This window comes from Mixophyes fleayi, chromosome 4 (genome assembly GCF_038048845.1).
Source record: "Mixophyes fleayi isolate aMixFle1 chromosome 4, aMixFle1.hap1, whole genome shotgun sequence".
Classification (NCBI taxonomy): Eukaryota; Metazoa; Chordata; class Amphibia; order Anura; family Limnodynastidae; genus Mixophyes; species Mixophyes fleayi.
In genome coordinates this window covers 174439217-174454637 of record NC_134405.1, presented here as the reverse complement: position 1 = coordinate 174454637, position 15421 = coordinate 174439217, and the positions used below count along the sequence as shown (strand labels likewise).

The 15421-nt window shown below is 37.5% G+C and overlaps 1 protein-coding gene across 2 annotated transcripts in view; it reads right to left on the bottom strand.

The window, feature by feature from the left end:
- The window catches only part of TAFA5 (TAFA chemokine like family member 5), a 474858-nt gene extending 462259 nt beyond the window's left edge, over nt 1-12599 (bottom strand). For both annotated transcript variants that reach the window (XM_075208869.1, XM_075208870.1), the window contains exon 1: nt 12468-12599. In XM_075208869.1, coding sequence (XP_075064970.1) covers nt 12468-12558 — 91 coding nt within the window. In that variant the 5' untranslated portion in view covers nt 12559-12599. The remainder of the gene's footprint in view (nt 1-12467) is intronic.
- Nucleotides 12600-15421: the final 2822 nt, after the last annotated feature.

The window sequence follows — 15421 nt, the reverse complement described above, 5'->3', positions numbered from 1 at the left end:
ACTTTTTCAAACCTGCAGCTTGATAAATTTGCCCCTTAGACTAGCCCTTTAGCTGGAGCAAGAAATATGGCACAAAAACAAATAACTTTCAGAAGATCGGCGCTTGATTCGGACGTGGCTTTGTGCGCTTGAGTATGGCACGCCCCTACTGTAACTCCACTATTGCAAAATGCCCCTTCCCCGCCTAGTTCACTCCCAAAAATTCTGTAATACGTGTCCTTTGCCTTCGCAGGCGCATGGAACAGGACTCAGTTCGTTGATGTCTCTGCTGATTCTGGGCATGTGCAGATTGATTTTGCATACGATACGCCCAAATTCAGCAGATATGTTCCTTAAATAATCAGGCTCTGGATGTCTGGTTTATTCACGTAAAATATGCATTTCTGTACTGCACATGCACACCAAGGACCTCATTTAGAGTCAGACGCAAAGTCCGTTTTAGGCGCATCCAACAAAAAAACACTATTATGCATGTGCAGAAAGCACCAAATCCGCCTGCATCTTGGACACTTGTGCCTGACACAGACTTTGCGTCTGACTCTAAATGAGGTCCCAAATGTGTATTCACATACGTCTGTTGGAAGCTTACACTTATGACTCCTTACAACTGAAGGATTGGGTGAGCGTATTCCAAGTATAGTAAGGTCATGTTTACATAATTGCGGCTGAAGCTGATCCAGACACAGATGCAGATACACTTATCAGGAGGCGTATTTCATGTGGGTGATGGACAGATGGTGCAACAAGATGCAGTGATGATGATGGCGACATTCAACAGAACTAGCTAGCTGCTTCTGATTGGCTGATTCCAGATTAACCCCTTTAGCTCATATTTCTTAATTCATTAGTGTAGCTATTATATTATATGAAGTTGAGGATGTCTATTTGCATTACTTGATATTTAATTTGGACTTAGTATAATTTAATTTGTATTCTGTATATGTGTTTGTACTTAATTATATTTTATATGCAACTTTCGTAAATATCAATAACTGCGTCAAGTTACTACTTTCCCTTGTATGTCTATATATATATATATATATATATATATATATATATACATGTAACATAGTAACATAGTAACATAACTGATGAGGATGAAAAAAGACACCAGTCCATCAAGTTCAACCTATTTTGGATCTCCTGCGATCCTGCACTTATATTTGATATTGATCCAGAGTAAGCAACCGCCAATCTGTTTCAATTGTGAAAATCTCCCCAGACTCAATATTGCAGTTCTATTTCTACCCTATATCCACTACTATCCTTCATTTTAATTAACGGTTGTATCCCTGGATAGACTTTTCCGCTAAAAATATGTCTAACCCTTTCTTAAACATATCAGTTGAATCTGCCATCACAACCTTCCCTGGCAATGAATTCCATATCTTGACTGCCCTTACTGTAAAGAACCCCTTCCTTTGCTGGCTGTGAAATTTCCTCTCCTCTAACCTTAGGAGGTGACCGCATGTCCTGTGTATAGTCCTTGGGGTAAAAGGTTCCCATGAACGTTCTCTGTATTGACCCTTAATGTATTTGTACATAGTAATCATATCCCCCTTAGTCGCCTCTTTTCTAAAGTAAACATGCCTAAACTGGCTAACCTTTCCTCATAACTTAATGACTCCATACCCTTCATCAATTTTCTCGCCCTTCTCTGAACCCTTTCTAGCTCCAAATTATCTTTTTTATAGAGTGGTGCCCAGAACTGTACTGCATATTCAAGATGAGGTCTTACCAATGATTTATACAGTGGCAAAATTACACTGTCTTCCCTTGCATCTATGCCCCTTTTTATGCATGCCAATACCTTGTTTGCCCTTGCAGCTGCTGCTTGACATTGAGCACTATTGCTAAGTCTACTGTATATAGACTGTGTGTCTATATATATAAACCACTTTATTACATTATTATATGTGTACGAATGAGTACAAATAGGGCAGTGTGACTTTCACCTCTACTACTAAAACTACATCTGCCACATCTACTCTATCGTGGGGTGTAAGTGTACACACTTGTTACTCCTTAGGTAAACCTGATGGAGATGCTAGTGATGTACAGCTGAACACCTCTTAGATATATGAGATAGGAGAGTATATGAATGCAAATGCACTTTTTCATGCATGCATATTTTCCTGCTTATGTTCAGGGCGCAAATGTGTCTAACGCTACATGAGCTGCAATATGCAGATTCTTGAAACATAACTACTGAACATTTACCTACATTTTGTTGAAAACAAATTAAAATAAACTGATTCTGGCATAAGAGAATGGCTGCTTCTTAAAACACTTATAGCAGAGGGAGCTTTCTATTATTATCATATTTTTTTTTACATTTTAGTCAGTGTTCGCTTAATTTACTATACTTAGGCTGCTTTCATCGGATCACCTTTCTGAAAACTGTAGGTGCATCATGTTATTCATGCACACATGGCTATATTGTAAATGTTTAATGATGGTTATAGGCAGAGGCGGAACTAGCCAGATGTGGGCCCCTGTGCAGGAAGGAGGGAAGGAGAGGACCGGGGCCCCTGACCCTCCTAATGTGACATGCAGCGGGCTCCATTATCTCCATGGGCCCCAGTGCACTGAACCTGCCACACCAATGGTAGTTCCACCACTAGTTATAGGTACTGGGCACGTTACACGAGCCGTTTTACTTTCTTGTATATGGGGTTAGTCTTATAAGACAGATTGTAATATCTGTAACAAAGTTTTCTCGATAAGGCCTATAACAGGGTTTCCCAAACCCAGTCCTCAGGGCTCCCTAACAGTGCAGGTTTTCCATATCTCCTTGCTGGAGCACAGGTGTATTCATTACTGACTGACACATTGTAACAGATCCACAGGTGGTCCTAATTATGTCACATGTGATCCAGAAAACCTGCACTGTTGGGGAGCCCTGAGGACTGGGTTTGGGAAACCCTGGCCTAAAACATTTGTCGCTTTTGGTAATTATGTTGATTAACATGTTATCAACTGAAAATAGCACTGCAAAACCAGAACCAAAGACAACAGACGACAGGGGAAATACAGCTTGGAAGTTTAAAGGTACCATAACAATTCGTATGTGGCCTATGACTTTAGAGTAAAGCTATCTTCATTTCAAAAGCATTTTGCACTCAAATTTGATTGTGGGACCCTGAATGCAAAAAAAGAGTTATCTAAAAAGATAGTTTTCAAACATTGTATGACTTTACGCTTTTCACAAACATATCACACACTCTGGAAACACAGTCAAGCATGTCCCCACATTGGACAAACAATCTTGTATAATCTCAGTGAAAGGAAAGTCACATTCATTATCCCAATTAAAATAATGGTTAACTACTAAGGGGAATAGTTAAATAAGGGACAACCATTTCACACAATTTAATTTAATTCAAAGATATATGTTCATCTTTTTGGCAATTTCAGGAGAGTCAAACTTGCCATATTTTGGGAAAAAAAAATATAGAATCAATCTTAACCAATTGTATTCTAAAACGTAAACCTAATTATTTGTTATGTTTTTAATAAGGCTTTTTTTTTTAAACAGGTATGCACAATAGCCTTAATGAAACCATTGTTCACTGTATTTTTTTTCAGTATACAAGCTCTTATAGGTATATATCTAGATATATCTGGCAGATCTCCATAGAGATAAATTTGGATCTGCTTCAGTGAACAATGAAAAGAAAAAAAGCTCCACAATTTTAAATGCGTGTATGCATTTACATTCTATTTTTCTCAATGAAAACCCCAAAAACCTCATTTTCAGGTCATCAAGGCTAAACTAAATTAACTTAACAAAACTAGAGAGGAGAGAGATGCCTTCATGGCAGCACGTCCTTCATCATTAGGAACTGTCTCCGTCTGTCTTCTCTTGATTTGAAATACAATGGTGAACAAGCAAAGCATTTCTAAAATACTTCTAGAATTACTAGTGCCCAGCATACTAAATGCAAATATATTTGAAATATGTGCATTTATTTATTTTCATAGCTAAAAGAAACCCATCTTAAACCAGTGACAATGTGGAATTGAACCCTATAACTAGTGCTATTGTTTACGAAATGGAAAATATGATGAGTGTGCAGTTTGGAATAATAAAAGAAACCTTAGAATATTGTAGAGTTCATTTGTTTCCAGATAGTAAAGCTCTGTAGAAAGTACTGTAAAAAAAACTTTAACTGTTTTGAGCATTCTATTCAATAGCAATACCCTGTAGCATAAAAATACAATACATGAATCTAAAACAATAAAATGACCATGTAATAAGGAAATTGAACAAAATGCGTTATGGTAGTTTTGCAAGTAAAAATACAGTGGTGGCAAATGTGTATCACACTGGGCGACTAAGACAAGAGGTTATATTAGATCAGGGGTAGGCAACCTGCGGCTCTGCAGGTGTTGTGAAACTACAAATCCCAGCATGCCTTGCCACCTATCTCCTGGTTATCTACTGGCAAACCATGCTGGGACTTGTAGTTTCACAACACCTGGAGAGCCACAGGTTGCCTACCCCTGTATTAGATGAACTCCAATATATATATATACTTAAGCTCTACGTCATCCATATAATTTGTTCAATAAATTGTTTTCAGATTACATATTTTGTATTAGTCTTTACTTTAATGGACAACATAAAGCTACTTCAATGTAATTTAGATTTCTGTAACCTGATACTGGAACTCTGAGTGGTTTTCAGGATACTGCTCTAGACCGACATGTGGGTGATGAATATTAAAATGGAGATTTTTTACAATTGTTTGATTCAGAAATCCTACTTTAAGGACCCCTAAACCTCCCAAAAATTCATCCGGCACAGATTATCCATAAGCAACTAAGTTGAGGACCTTGTTAAGGGTCCAAGTCAAATGATACACACATTACACATGCTTCATGTGTATATTGTTTATTGAAAGCTATAAAAGTTGTCTGACGTACTGCTAGGCAACTGTACTTATGGTTCTGGCTGGACCCAGCCTGCATTAGGCACACAACTGTGCTCTCTCCCCTCTTCTCTTTCTGGAGGATTGAATGGCTTTAAAATGCCAGCTCTGTGCTGTCAGCAGTGCTTGAACAACGGGTATTTTATTTATTAGCAACATCATATTAAGCAGTGTTGCAGAGAGAATATGTAATCATTCACATCGGTCCCTCCCCCATTGGGACTTGCAGTCTAAATATTATAAGACACAAATACAGACTGGTGTCCATTTTGGCATCAGCCAATTAACCTACATTACAAATACATTTTTGTATTATAGGAGGAAACCCACAAAAGCATGGCGAGAGTATACACACTCCACACCAATAGGGCCCTGATCTGAAGCAAACCATGATCCCAGCACTGGGACACAGCAATTCTAACCACTGTGTCAACTTGCTTTTTTTGTTTTTTTACATCTACCAGTTGATATTAACTGAACATCATATATATTCACTATCTGATGAAACATGTATGTTTTCTCACTAGTTAAATGATTAGATATTGACAGAATATCATGAGCACTCCAGTGTGTTTCCGAAGATGAATCTGTCTCACTTGGATATCTGTATAGCAAAACATTTGGAAAGATAAAAGTGTCAAATAATAATTTCTACAACCCATTTGCAAGACTAATAGAGGGTAGTGGCTACCTCTTAACAAATGATTATGGCTTACACTTCATTATGCAGAATGAAGTACATTTAGGTTACCATGCTGCCATTTATTTGACTACTGGATTTCTAGGACACATTCTTTGGTACAAAATTAATATAAAGACTATTTTTATTTGCAATAAATTTGGTCACTTTAAAGGGAACAGACAAATACACCACTTTGATTGTTCCTATGGTTACTTTGAAAACATAGTAACTAATTAATTATTATCAGTATAATAATATGTTGTTGTTGTTGTTGTTATTATTATTATTATTATTATTATTATTATTATTATTACTAATGTATTATTATTACAACAGCTCTATTATTTATTTAATTTGATCAATATTATCTATTGGCTTCTTGATGGTTGTATCCCTAGAACATCTTGAATTCTTTCTTTGCAAAGACACCAATAGCTAGCAGTATGAAATCTACTGAAGTATCAGGATAATTACACTACAGTAAATTCAAGTTCTAGTAGTGGGTTTGCATCTCACACATATATCCACAAGCACCACAAAACAAGGTCAGTGCCAAGTGTCTTGGTTTCATGCAAACCAAGCCAAAATTACATTTTGTGTATAATGTCAACCTGAAATGAATATGCATCAACATAACACATAGTTGTATATGTGTTAATGGGGCACATTGTCTGTGAAGAGGAAGATATGGTAACCATAAGAAACAATGATCTCTAAATCAAGGCGTGCATTACATGTGTTATATATGCAGTCAGCACACCTTGACTGCAGAGGATATAAAGAGCTGCGGTCAAGCTATGTTAACTACATTTACAAAACCTGTATGAACAGACAATAGCTGTTACAGCCACGGTTGAACAAAAAGTAGTTTTGTGGTAAAGTCCTCATTGAGATTACAGTAAATAGCATTATGTGTGGAAGTATCTTTAAATCCTTTCTAGCCTTAACAAGTTTGCATAACTTGCACCTTGACAAAACAGTACTTCATTGAAGGGGGAAGAGGGGGGCAAATGTAAAATGTATAGACAGATTTATATTTGGAACACTCCTTGCTCATCTATAATATGCAGTGCTAAACTAAAGCTGCCCAGCATATACATACTACATGCAAAAGCAAACCGTAGCTTCTCTGCATGCAAAAAGAAATGCATTTGCACTCCTTGCATCACACATAGCTTGACCAGGTGCAAATTTGCACCTTTTAGCTGGATTTGCTCCTAACTGTAAATGGGGCCCTAAGGAAACATATCTATAAGCATCTAATTGGATTATTATGTTTTCTAGTGGTTTTCCATCAGAAATATTAAAAACCTCTAAACATAATATTTGAGCGCATGAACAAACATTGCTTCTTTACATTAGTTGCATAATACATGCCAACCACTAGGGTGGCCAAAAACATCCTTAATCTTCTTGGTAGCATCTGATGTGTCATTTTAGATTCTGGAGGAAGGTAAGATTCTTGACAAAGCCATTCATATGGCCAATTATGGTAACAGTGATTGGTGTTAATGTGAAATAGCTTCCCTGTAGCATGTGAACATCAAACACTTTTCATGTAATCTCATCAGACACTAAACAAAGGCTATGCCCTCTCATTAGACACTAGTCGACAAGAACAAACTAACTAAAGAGGATGTGATTGCAATAGGGGGACAGCGGAACAAATGAGAAAAAAACTACAGCAAAAATATATGTTCTTCAATTAAGGTTACAATAATGCCCAAATTAATGGCAATGTCAGCTAAAAAGGATTTACCCATACACATACATGGTAGTATTAAATTGTTAATATAAATTGCGAAATTTCATAGACCTTTCTTATAGCAAAATGTCTATTAAGGCTAACTTATAGAGGCCAGATTTCCTAGGGATCTGCAAGCTTATTGTTTAATGAATATACACAGGAATTAATGTTTGCAAGATTGTTGTATTAAAGAGCATATAGTTACTCATAATTGTGTTCTGTCCAACAATTTCAGAGCATATAATAAGGGTATAAGAAATATATGGAAGGTGCAAGTCTGGGTAAACTAGTGTCACGGTGGTCACCTCGAAGTTTAATGAGTAAGAAAAAAACAGCTACCGCATAAAGCAAAAATATATTTACAGATTAGCGTTTGCTATCAGCCTTCCTCTTTTGTATTAAACGGGATATTTACAAAATAAATTGTTACAGGTTATAATGTACTTATAAGGCAAAACTACAATTGCAGTAACTGGGAAAAAAGAAGCCACTTATTAATATTAAAGCCCTAAGTATTTTACACTGACCACAATCTCAGGTATTGCTGACAGCAACGACCATGATAATATGTCTCATAATGAATAATCCCTGGACAAAATGCCCATCCAAATGAGCACAGTTGTCTATCCTGTTTACATATACTTTGATCAAAATGATGTCACAGTATTACACTACTAGGCTGATTTACTGAAGCCCATATGGTAACAGCTTGGTGGGCATAAGTTTTGCCTTCATCCTGTCCAATTAGTTTTGGAAAAAATGAATACTGATTGGTCAGACTGTATGTAGATGAACACAGGCGACATCAAATCAACCTGTGAGGAAATATACAATAAACCAGCATTAATTTTATGGTGCAAATGAAAGTTTTATCAGAAGACTAGCATTAGAATGGTCCAACATAATCTGATCACCTTTACATTATATATCCATATTACTGTCATTTTACAATGAATCCAAAATAGGGAGGACTCAAGATAATTAAGTTAAGGAAAACACTGTATGATACATTTTATGTTTCAACAATAGGTGCTTTATCCATGGACCAAAAAATATGTATGGTGTATAGCGTGTAGTAATTGCAAAGGTGATCATTATAACCCTTTGTGCATACCACTCTGTATTATATCCCTTGTAAACAGGCTACAAACCAGAATTACTCATGTGTCATATGTTAATCATGAAGCATCAATTAAAAATAAAGAAACAAAAGGAGACACACCCAGGAAGGTGTACCACTTTTTCTTAATGAACATCGGATGCTAGCATTTTTGTATGTTACACAATGGCTGTGAACGTAATATAAGGAAGAATCCTTGCAAGTATGTGGCAAATTTAAATTATTCCTATATGTTTTAAAAAAATCCCTAAAAAGCAAAATGTAACTCATCTTAATACAAAGTGACAAAGATTTTTTTTGCAAACAAAGCATAACACCCCTCAAAACGAATAAATAAACAAATATAACATGCATTCTTAAATGGCGAACACAGGAAATATGTCCAGAATTATAGATCACTGTTCACAAACTTCAGTTCTTCTTTAACATCTCTGTCAAAATTATATTGACATGGGTCTTGGTGTCTCAGCAGCCGTATAAAGATAGTTATAGTATTATAGGTCATGAAAATAAAAAATAAAACAATATGTTTAGATCATAGAAATTAAGGTAGGGAGATTAAACATAGAAGAGTTTGGGAGAATGATGTGCTCGGAGATAACGTTTCATTACTTATAGACTTGCAATCAGACACATATCTACTGAAGACACTATTGAACAGTCTTCTATTAGTCAGCATTTGCAATTACAGATGGTTTGTCAGTTTTCTACAATGTTGTTGAAATGCATCTTTATACAAGAGCATTTGCCCTAAATTTCTCTTGGACAGCTTCCATCTTCCTATTCTACAGGCATGATGCAGTATTATGAAAGACTATTATAATTATAGCCTAGGAAATAAGTTGGCACGAAACATACGCTTTGACGTGCATATATCTTTAAAAGTCATGTTTAAGCCATGTTAATTTAATCTTCAGGAAAAGACTGAGAAAGACTAAAAATGTTATAGTGCTTTGTATAAAGCTTAGACAGGCATGGGATTGCAATTATAAATTACAATGCCCTTTGCTTAGTTCACAGTTCCATTCATCTTTTTAAAACATTGAAAGACAGATTGGACATCAGGGTAAGGATTAGCCATGGGACGACCTGTATTTCTACACAAAAGACTAAGTGTGGAAAAATAGAACCCTGTGTCACCTATTCTTCAATTTCTGAAAATTCAGGGAAATGGGCATTTAAACAGCTCTTTCCCACTCATCACAGAACAAGCACTGATTGTCTCTCCTGCTTATATCAAGACAACTTGACCATCAATTCAATTTAATTAGGAAAAGAGCAGCAATACTAACCGTGTACTTCACCAAAAGCCATACAGGCCTCCACTGGATAAAAATCAGGTACGAAAATATGGTTAAATAAGAAAAGCACATTAACAGCAACTTCCTTTTTTTCTACTAATTTTATTCCGTCAAACCCATATGTTCACCCATAATCTACTTATTGTTCAATATTACTGAGATCCATTATAAGGAGCATCATCAATGAAATTGGGGCTTGGGTGCAGCATGTCTCATGAAACAAGAAAATGCCTCCCACGATTTGTGCCAAACACATTTTTTTTAAAAAATATAGAGTCATTTATTGGGATAAAAGTGTTAGTGTTTACATGAAATGTAAAATAACATACTTTTCATACCACACATTTGTTTGCAAACTATAAATGTCTGAACTTTTTCTAACTAAAACAAATAAATAAAGGTCAATCAGTACAATACAATTATTTTGATGAGGCCGATATCTATTTACTGAGTAGTGTGAAAAAAATGCACATTTTTGTTAAGCACTAGGAAAAAATACCATCAATCATATAAATCTATATTTAGATCGCATTTATTGAATCTAACCCCTGTATGCTGAAGGATTCCCTATATGACTGCATAAGCTATGAAGGGCAACATATTATAAATTACACTGATATTTACCAAACTACTTTGAACAATTGAAGGTCAATAATTCAATATACTCTGAAATATAATAATGTGAATTTGGAAATGGATACAGAACTGGTTACAGAACTACTCTAAAGGGGAAAATAATTACATATGCATGATGTGTTAAACCACAACTGCAATCATTAAACACATCATAAAATCCACTGTAAATTTCTTATTAAAGCCATGAGAAAAAAAATGTCCTCTAAATTGTGCTTTCAAAAACAGAGATGTAAATCAGAATAAAAATAGTATCTGATCACTTAAGAGAATTCTTCTTGTGAACTTTCCATATTCTTGTTTTTCAAGGATCAAAATTTCTGCACCACAGGAAACATCCCCCTGGCAAGTTCTCCTTGACATTTATAGCAAAAAAGATCGGTGAGAGAAATGCAAAATACAAGAGCAATAGGAGAATGTTTCTCTGTCTATATTATTACTGGACTGAATATGGGAGAAAAGTGCATGAGAAAAGTCAATCTCCAAACATATTTTGCAGTGAGCACTCCATGGCAGCTAAAGTAGTCTGTGTTAGAAGTGCACCGTGGGAATGTTTTAACGCTAATGGTGAACAAGAAGAATAACCCATGACATACTGAAGCTCTGTGTGCATCACTCTAATATAATGTACACATTATGCTCATAGGCAGTTAAAAAACCACAAGCACATTACCGGAGACTGTTATTGATGCAAGACGTAACTATTCTAAAATAATAAAAGGGGTATGCAATATGTATTTTTCATTTTTTGAGCAAAGTCAGAATTCTTGCCTTTAAAGCAACCAACCAAGATCTATTCTACATAGATTGATATGAAACAGCAATAGGATTTATTCTTAGACTAACAATGCAATGAATCTGTTCCTCTGCTGTTTGCTCAGAACATACCAGAAGATCCAGACTTACATCAATACGCCTGATAATAAATACTGCTATAGCAACAGATGGGAGCTTTGTCATTCCACAGTAACAACAATCTTGAGAGAAAAGCCATGTTGCACCACAAGTAACAGGCTGATGCATTCATAGACACGTCCCCCCCCCCCAATACAGACGGTAAGACAGGGTTAGCAAATATAGCAGGGACAGTGGGTGGTTTATATTAACATTAATTATTTACTAAATCAGAGTAGAATATTAACATAATTGCAAAAAAATAAAATAATAATAAAATAACTCTCGTCGTGCGCTAAACATTTTGAAGATGACAGTTGAAAGAACCACCATAACTTCTTTAGGCGTCTATAACTATAATATATAGGTGCCGGCGCAATCTAGGGGAATATGAAAGCTGCTCAAAATGGTATATAATATTGTAATAAAAATCCCTAATGCCTACAAACCACTAGGCAGTAACTGTACGCAAACAGTCCATTGAGACTACAGAAAATAAATGTTGCGTTGTCTGCTGGTTGTGTTTAAACTGCAGATGCGGCTAAGTAAAGAGGAGATCATTTAACTCCATTAACCTTTAACACTGTTGTATTTCCAATGGGATGACTAATAGGAAATTAGCACCCAAAATTCAGTTCGAGTTTGTTTGGAAGCATTGGAGGGAAGATTAGACTATTGAATGGATTGGGGCCTGAAGCTGAGCTGCAGAGCAGGCAGCTCAGAATCTGGTGCGTCCTGTGTGGACTCATCTGCCCTTTCCATAGAACTTTAGTGCCATCTATTGAAAACTTGCTGAATAAAAGGGGATCAGGGCACCTATTGATCTGGATTCCAAACGAGCCAATTACTCAACAGGATTTTTTTTTTTATATATCCCAAGCTCGGCTGCGAGTCATTCCACCTGCAGAAGAGCGTTCCGTTATCTGTACACAATGTACATCTCCACTAACTCCACTGTTAATTGCTCCTAAATATGAGCTGAGCACAGGGCAGTCTATTAACATGCAACGCTTTCATCTTACCGCATTCTCCCAGCTAGGATGTGAGAATAGAGGGCTACTCTCAAGAATTAGACCACAGTACACGGAGTTCACCAATACACAGGCAATTCACAACACACTGCAGAAGGAAATAATTATAGGGGTACCATATTTACCTTCTTTAAGGAACTGCGAATGGATAACAAATATAAGAAAACAGCAGATCGCCGCTCCTGCTAGTGCCCATAAAGCTTTCAGGAGCTGCATGTCGTTTCCCAAATCAGCAAATACCCAGAAAGTAACACAGTGATTCCCCACCACAGCGATGCATCAAGGGCTCCCAAGCCGCCAGGTTGACTGTTAAACAAGAGCCTCCAATAGCACGGCGCTGGCTCACAATAAAGTCTCAGGCACCATTCTCTGCTCGAGTGATGGAAACAGGAAGCCACAAATGATCCATGAATCAGCTTTCTGTTCCTCGGAGTTGGCCGGGAGACTGGACACGATTGCGCAATAAATGTGAGCCATCAATTATTTCTTCTTGTTCAATTCATGCTCATGCCTCCCATGCAAGCTGCTCCCCCTGTTTCTAGCTGGTTGTGTCTCTGACTTGGGTAGGGTTTTTTTTTTTTTACATTCCTCCCCCTTCTTTGCTGCAACTTGTCCGAGGCAGGTTCATATAGTAAGATGCTCCAAGGGTCTTTTTACGTGTTGCTCGGCAGTGGTTTCTGCACCATGGTGCTGAAATGCGAGTGGTGGAGGCTCAGTACTCTTCCTTCCCAAATCAGTCTCCAACTGTCCCTCCCTTCCACTGTGTAATTGTACGACTCTACTAGAACAGGGGAGTTCCACTTCCACGACCACGTCTGTCTCCTGCCCCTTGTTTGGGGCTTGACAAGCCTTGTAGTGTCCCTTGGATTGATTGGTTTAGCTGAAGGGGCTGCCAGCGGGCTGCTTGAGTTCAGTGCTCATTCCGATGCAATGATCCAGTGAAGGGAAGGGCTGAGCTCTCGCTGTAGACATGCACAGTTCGTGCTGCAGCTGCAGCTTTGCAGAATCTCTGTCTGGTGCTGATTGCGGAGGCTGCGCTGCCTTTCCCTCCTGTTTTCTGGGAGGGAATATTTGATGTCGCTGACCTCCCTCGGCGTGTACACGAGCAGAGAGCTAGATGTTAATAGAGGTGTATTTATGCCGGCCCGGGGTTTATGTGCCGGAGGCTCAATGCCACTGCCCGTTGCCTCCTTATTTAAACACTGCCAGAGCTCGACTCAACTTTCCTCTGCTCGCTCCGTGACGTCACGCTGTGCCCCCCTCCACAGCAGCATCCTTCCACCCCGATCAGTGACCCCTCACACCCTCCCACGGAACAGTATAAGCAGGGTTTTCCTCCCCGACCGCCCTAGGAATCCAAAGAAGGAAGGAGCAGAATAACCTGTATTCCCCAGCACAAGGGATGTACTGTATGTGCTTATGCAGTACCAGAGTTTTTATACATAAACCATGTTGACAAGACCTTTAAGCTTATTTACACTGTTCAACAGAAATATCACCTAGTGCCAGCGTCACGTGTGATATCACTGGGCCGATTCTTGTATTAAATCAATAGTTTGCAGCACAATTACACATACTGCATGGATGCTAGCGTCTTTTCCCATAAAGGCTGCCTAATGTGTTCTTAATGACGCGGGCCTGAAAAATGTACAATCCAAGAATCCCTTTTGTGTTTCAATGGCCAGCTTATCCTTCTTTTGTATGCTGGCTTTGTAATTGGGCTGTTATTCAGTGAGGTAGCCTATATGTGTCTGTCTCACGCACAAGCTCTCTTATTAATACACATATTCTCTGGTTGTCTTGGACACGTTGAGTAAAGGGAGTCCTTTCAAGTCTGTAACAAATACCGACGTTAAGTTTCTCAGTGACTGCTGTCCCTTGTCCAGACAGCCCTTTTACTGCCTGGGAAACTGCTGCTGTCACAAGCAAGGTGCCTCACACGCCGCTTGTCATACCTGGGACCTTTGTGGGGCGTGTGTCTATTGTAATATTGTGCACTGTGTATTCCCATACAAACCAATTCCTCTTTAAACTTCTAAATCATTACAATGTGGGTATAATTTAATAGCGAAAGTTTACAGATGATCTATTTATCTTAATACCCTGGAGTTTCAGTTTGCAAATTTCAAGGCATTAGTAGTACGTTTATTACTTTACCAGACACCTACTCTTAGTTACCATTTCTTTCAGCCTGAAAGTCTGGTATGTGTCGCTAGACCACGCATCAATTATCACAGGCTTCACAGACCTGCACATTGCGAGATAAAAATATCTACTTCAAGCACAAATTATCTTGCTTTAAAAGTTTATTCTTTGAATATATTGAGCCAAAGTAGTGTAAAGTAAAAATGGAGATGAACCTTGGAGTAACCAAATCTCAAACAAGAAATTAACACTGAAGCAGTTTTTATTTATCTATTTTTAAAACGTTATTCACATATTAAGCTTGTTGTAATCTAAAATAACCAATCAGTACTTTACTTTAATTAGTCTGTGGAGCACCAGGCTGATGCGAGATAATATCTGCTTGGTTGATATTTGTGCTATTTGAACCATGCTTTTAAATAAATCTTCATTAGTAGTTTCAGAAGGAGAAATTGTCACTTGCACTTAACTGGTTACCGATAGGTATTGTTCTTTGCAAATCATAGGAGTCCACAAGCTATATCTAATTGTTAATTGATTGTAATGGGGAAGACTGTGGCTGAACACCTGACTCAAGTTACTGTAAAACTTAGCTACAATTAGACACTCAACTATTATGACACCACTACGGCGCAGTACATATTTCCCAGAATACATACAAACATGTGCACCATACTGCAAACAATTTATAGGCGTCTTCTTGATATAGCATATCAATTCATGTTAGGTTATGTTCAGTGATTGCTTAGTGCCACCTTGCATCTCATGTACTAAACAAATTCTATGCAGTTTAATAAACCAATAGAACATTATAAATAAAGAGACGAAGACTTCCTGGTTTATTGAGCCTTCAGGGGAATAATAAATTCATTTTGCAATTATAGGAACACGCTGTCACTTGTATTGTATTGGTGTGAGACATTCAGTTGGGAAA